Source organism: Rhinopithecus roxellana, chromosome 18 (assembly GCF_007565055.1).
Source record: "Rhinopithecus roxellana isolate Shanxi Qingling chromosome 18, ASM756505v1, whole genome shotgun sequence".
In the NCBI taxonomy this organism is placed as follows: Eukaryota; Metazoa; Chordata; class Mammalia; order Primates; family Cercopithecidae; genus Rhinopithecus; species Rhinopithecus roxellana.
In genome coordinates, this window is record NC_044566.1 from 65272347 (window position 1) to 65278346 (window position 6000).

Here is a 6000-nt window from a genome sequence, read left to right on the forward strand (position 1 = left end):
CTATTGAAAAGCAAACAGCAACAACAAAAATCTGTTATCAAGTCAAAAAAACCTAAAGTAACCAATATTATGCATAATTTGGAAAGAAAATTTAGGGAGTAAATGAAATATTCATGCAATTAACAAGTGAATAATAACAAATAAAACATCACTGTTGTCAACTGCGAACTATATTGTATTTTACTTTGGCTCTGCTGTTTTTACTTTTCTTCCTCAGTTTTGGGCATTATTACAATGACTTAAAATAGTAATAGTGCCAGGTACAGTGGCTCACGCCTGTAATCCCAGCACTTTGGGAAGCTGAAGGCGGATGGATCAACTGAGGTGAAGAGTTCAAGACCAGCCTGACCAATATGGTAAAACCCCATCTCTACTAAAAATACAAAAATTAGCTGGGCGTGGTGGCGCGCACCTGTAGTCCCAGCTACTCGGGACGCTGAGACGGGAGCATTGCTTGAACCTGGGAAGTGGAGGTTGTAGTGAGCCGAGATGTGCCACTGCATTCCAGCCTGAGTGACTGAGCAAGATTCCATCTCCAAAAAAAAAAAGAAGCAATGATTCAGAAAGCTTTACTTTTAGTCTGATCATCTACTGTTGAATATCTACTTAGTGAAATGGAGGTTTGTTTTAATCAGTTTGGATTTGCCAATATATGATTCTAGCTTCTAATAACAAAATACAATAGTAACCACAACACAGGGGTCCCCAACCCATGGGCCATGGACCAGTAAGGGTCCATGGTCTGTTAGGAACCAGACCACACAACAAAAGGTGAGTGGTGGGTGAAAAGAGCTTACCGCATGAGCTCCACCTCCTGTCAGATCAGTAGCATTAGATTCTGACAGGAGCGCAAAACCTATTGTGAGCTGCACTCCTACGAGAATCTAACTAACGCCTGATGATCTGAGGTGCAGCCGTTACATCCCGCAACCACCCCCATCTCCGTCAGTGGAAAAACTGTCTTCCATGAAACTAGTCCCTGGTGCCAAAAAGGTTGAGGAGCACTGCCATAACACTTATTATTTAAATTCCTACAGGAAAGAAATACTTTTACCCTTGCAACTCTAAAACTCTCTTGTTCCTAAACCTCCTTTCTCCATTGAAACAACTTTTTATAATTTCATAAAATGTATCAAGGCTTAAGAATGCAGCTATCCTTTTATAGCAGAATGGACTGGAACAAGAGAATAAATCTATCTCCTCCTATGGTTTCTGATTTTACATGTTTGAATCAAATATAACATCGTAATGGGAGTAATACTAAAAGCTTAAAAAAGTTTTCAAATATTGTTTCAAAAGTAGCAGTTTACATAGAAATAACTGATGGGCTGACATGATCTAAAATAAGTTCCACTAAGAATTTCTTTGTTGGAGGCACTATTTTGTTGGCCAGGTGTAACAATACAATACATAGACTTGCAATTCAGAGTTTTTACTAATTTATCTTTTAAATGTATTTTAAATTCATCCACTAATTTAGCTATCATCAACTCTCTCCTGAATTACTACAACAGCTCCCTAAATCTAATTTTCAATTCACTGTCTTTACTAAAGTCCCAATACTCTTTCCAAAGGTCACAAACAAATTTGTGATATAGTATTACATGGACTTATTTACGCATTAAATTGATATGGTGGCAGTTTTAAAAAGTGCTTTCATTTTGAAGAAGTGATACCCTGAAATACTCATAACAACTCTAATATAGTAGGAAAATATCTGAGATTTCTGTTGATGACAAAGGCAGTTACTGTAATATCACTATAGCTTGTGGCCTACATTCATTAAATGAATTAAACATTAAACAATTTACGAAAACAAAAATGAAACAAAATTTTTGTCAATGAAATTTTGTCAATGAAAACAAAAATGTAATATTTTTTCTAAGTTCACAGATCCCCTAAATTCTATGCATGGACATATGGGGTTCCATGAGGGTTCAGAAATCCTGCAACGGCTTCCTGCTGTCCTCAAGATAAAAATTCCTGTCACATGGCTTATGGGACACTCAATGATCTGATTCCCAGCCAGTGCTCAAACCCAATTTTGAACCCCATCTTTCGCAGCTCTTACTCTGCTGAGTTAAACTCTTACTTTCAGACCTCTGTAAAGCTATTTCCTTTGCCAACGAAACTCTTCCCCTTCTCTTTGCCTAGCAAACTCGCAATCACCCTCCAGGTGTCAACCTACACATAATTCCTTCAGGAAACCAAGACTGTGTGAAATACTCTCCCACTATGCTTCCACAGCACCCAGTATTTAACCCGACCACAGCACTGATCACACTGTATTAAAACTGCCCTTCCCCATTAAACTGTAAGCACATACACTGTATCTCCAATCCCCGCTCCTGGCATATTGTCTAGGACCGAGTAAGGTTTCAATACTTGTGAAAGGAAGAAAGTAAAGAAAAAAGGAAGGTTCCAATTTATCTACTGTTTCATGACATGAAACTCTACCCTTAATTCCTGATTGACCCTCAAAAATGCAAGCTGTTGGTCACAATGGGAACTAGAAAAGTGTAGGACTTCATTAATATAAATTTATATTTTTATTGGAAAAAAGCACTTAGTAAAATGACTGAAAATGAAGGACATATTCACTATTATTATTATTATTTTTGAGTCGGAGTCTCGCTCTGTTGCCCAGGCTGGAGTGCAGTGGCGTGATCTCAACTCACTGCAAGCTCCACCTCCCGAGTTCATGCCATTCTCCTGCCTCAGCCTCCCGAGCAGCTGGGAATACAGGCACCCGCCACCACGCCCGGCTACTTTTTTGTTTTTTTAGTAGAAATGGGGTTTCACTGTATTGGCCAGGATGGTCTCGATCTCCTGACCTCATGATCCGCCCGCCTCAGGCTCCAAAAGTGCTGGGATTACAGGCGTGAGCCACTGGGCCAGGCCAGACGTATTCACAATCATTATAGGGCCACTAGGAAGACTTTACCAACTTGGAATACCAACATAACTGTATTAATGCACAAAATTGTATGGCGATGGAAGATTCATCACAAGTCAAAATTCTAGTATCTATCTAGCTCAACTATGCACACCTGTCCCCAAAGTAGTGGTGGTAGAGGAGAATTAACAGGCCCACCTCTTAGGGAAATGTATCAAAATCATTGAGGTGAAGGCAAAGTTTTCAAGCTACAGGTCCTCTCAATCCTTCCTGTATTCAGCCACTGATGCTGAAAGGAATGTCCACCGTGGTGGCAAAACGATGAGAACCACTGTCTCAGTCCAACAGTAGATCAGGCAAATGCTATGCCAACAGACTTTATTAAACAATTGATAATAAAATGGTTTCTGTATTACTATAGCTAAGATTAGACTTACAAAGCTGCAGGGAAGGAGAACTGAGAGTTGGGAAGAGAGTCCAAAATAACTACACTAGTGTGAAGTTTTCAGAGTCAAGTTAGGGATTTAAAAGAAGACTAGAGGTGGGCCGGAAAAAAACCAGTTAGATGGATAAGTGAAATCAAGAGTCTACAAATTGCTGCTGGGGGGTGAGTGGTATTTAAGTCTTGTTCTAGGGATAGTGAGTGAATCACTTTAGTGGGACGGTGCCTGAGTAGTGTCAGGTCAGAGTGTAACTCAAAGGGCTCTGAAGGACAAAGTTTTCATATGTGCATTTTGGCGGGGTGCTGTGGTTCACGCCTGTAATCCCAACACTTTGGGAGGCCAAGGCGGGCGGATCACGAGGTCAGGCGATCGAGACCATCCTGGCCAACATGGTGAAACCCCGGCGCTATTAAAAATACAAAAAAAAAAAAAAAATAGCTGGACATGGTGGCGTATGCCTGTAATCCTAGCTACTCGCGAGACTGAGGCAGGAGAATCACTTGAACCGGGGAGTCAAGAGGTTGCAGTGAGCCGGGATCGCGCCACTGCACTTCAGCCTGGTGACAGAGAGAGGAGGCTTGGTTTCAGAAAAAAAAAAAAAAAAAAAAAACAACAAAAAGTGCATTTGACTGTCAGCAAAATGAGACACTAATGGTTTCTGAAGAAGGGTACACTGTGTGGTTAAAGTGATACTCCACAGAAGATTCACCTAAGGGTCTTAAAAACAGAATGAATCAAGGGGAGAGAGAGAACTAACGATGAATACACTGAACTCCTTGGTACAAGATTCACAAAAATGCTATAAAAACACTAGATGATAGACCTTTCCATTATATCTATTATGTTTACATTATATTAATATAATTTATATCATAATAATTTGTGTTAATACAAATCAGGAATATCACTTGCCAATACTTAATTTTAATTCACAAGGCCTTCTTTCCTCTCTTTTTTGTTGTATCTGAATGTTCCTTGAGTTTTTCGCTAGAAAGGGATAATGTAAATCTAAAAAAAATAATAAAACACTACTTTCAATTTTCAAAAAAGCTCGTATGTAAAAACTTATTACGTCTACAAAAATTTTAAAGTACTACTCATTCAAATTTTCAAATGCGTTACATTATTTATCTTGAATCAGGGAACTTGAATCTGTTTTTTTTTTTTTTTTTTGAGATGGAGTTTTGCTCTTGTAGCTCTGGCTGGAGTGCAATGGGTTGATCTCGGCTCACTACAACCTCCACCTCCCAGGCTCAAGCGGTTCTCCCACTTCAGCCTCCCGCCACCATGCCCAGCTAATTTTTTTGTATTTTTAATAGAGACGGGGGGCAGGGGGGGGCGGTTTCACCATGTTGGCCAGGCTGGTCTCGAACTCCTGACCCCAGGTGATCCACCCGCCTCGGACTCCCAACGTCCTGCGGTTAAAGGCGTGTGCCACTGCGCCCGGCCGACTCTTATCTTTTAATAGATGGAGGTTTTAGGAGTAATTTTTGCTTAGAACTTATAATGGTCCACTAAGATATTAAGGTTTATAATCACGCAATAATGTTCCTTAAAGTTGATAATAAAATCTGGAAATCAACTGGTTAATTTTTATGGCTGACACTTTCGTGACTTAAAAAAGCAATCGACAGAACTTCATCATGCTATGCAAAGAAGAGGTCGTAAAACTTAAAAAGTTAACAAAGGTATATCCCAGCGGGGTAACTGGACGCAAAACACCTGTGGATGTGAATGCCCCTTCAAAGACCAGAGAGGGAGGAAGGGGCGAGGGGGTGAGATTCTGAATTAGGAGGCTTGAATTAAGACACGCCCACACTCCTCACCACGAAATTAGTGCGGCCAGTTTGTGGGTTGTGGTGTTCAGCGTCCGCGAGGTTCTCCCAAGGGAGGCGGAATCTCCCGTCACCGGCCTCGAAGGCCCTCGGGGGCTCAGGGCGGTGGCCAGTCCCGGAAGGAGCGAGTCCCACCAGTCGCAGCGCGCCCCGACCCGCAGCTGCACCCCCACCCACGGCTCCGGGACAGCCGCCCAGCGCCAAACCACTCCCCGCCAAAGGGCGTCAGGGGAGGGAGGAGCTTGACTGGGGCTAGCAGGAGTTCGTCCCGTACCTGTGCTGAGACTGTGAGGCTGCCATCGCGCGCCGCGACATTCACGCGGCTGTGGTGCCAGGCCGCTCCTGTTCCTGCCAGGGCCGCGCCGGCCACTGCCGCAGCCAAGGGGCCGGGACTCGGCACAGCCCGTCGGCTGGCAGCGAGCCCCCGTCGCAGTCTTCCGCCCCAGGCCGCCAGCCGAGCGCAGCTCCCCGCAGCCGCCGCCATCTTTGCGGAAGCGCAGCTACACGGCGCTTTTCTCCTGGCGCCACCGCCTGCCGCTGGGAACTCTCGCGACATTCGGCAGGCTTCAGCCCCGCCTACCGAGCGTGCGCCGTGGGTGCGGCTGCTGAGGCGACGCTCGGAACCGCAAGAGGTGGCCTTCGGTTCCCGGGCTGCCTTCTAAGGCTGTGGGGATGGGATGATAGGAAGAGTATGAAGACAGTATAATATGGCTTCCTAATCCAAAACAAGATAGTGCCCTCGGTTGTGTGGGCAAGTTTCTCCTTTTCATTTTTTCATCTTGTGAAACTGTCAAACGTTTTTTGAAATAGCCTCTTGTGCATCTGT

At 43.6% G+C, this 6000-nt stretch overlaps 1 protein-coding gene across 3 annotated transcripts in view; it reads right to left on the minus strand.

Moving 5' to 3' along the window:
• MICU2 (mitochondrial calcium uptake 2) overlaps positions 1-5718 on the minus strand; it is a 110910-nt gene extending 105192 nt beyond the window's left edge. Inside the window, exon 1 of one of the 3 annotated variants that reach the window (XM_010353213.2) lies at positions 5449-5718. In XM_010353213.2, coding sequence (XP_010351515.1) covers positions 5449-5658 — 210 coding nt within the window. In that variant the 5' untranslated portion in view covers positions 5659-5718. Of the gene's footprint in view, positions 1-5165; positions 5322-5448 lie in introns of those variants that run through there. The other 2 variants (XM_030922145.1, XM_030922146.1) reach the window with 2 other exon arrangements.
• Positions 5719-6000: the final 282 nt, after the last annotated feature.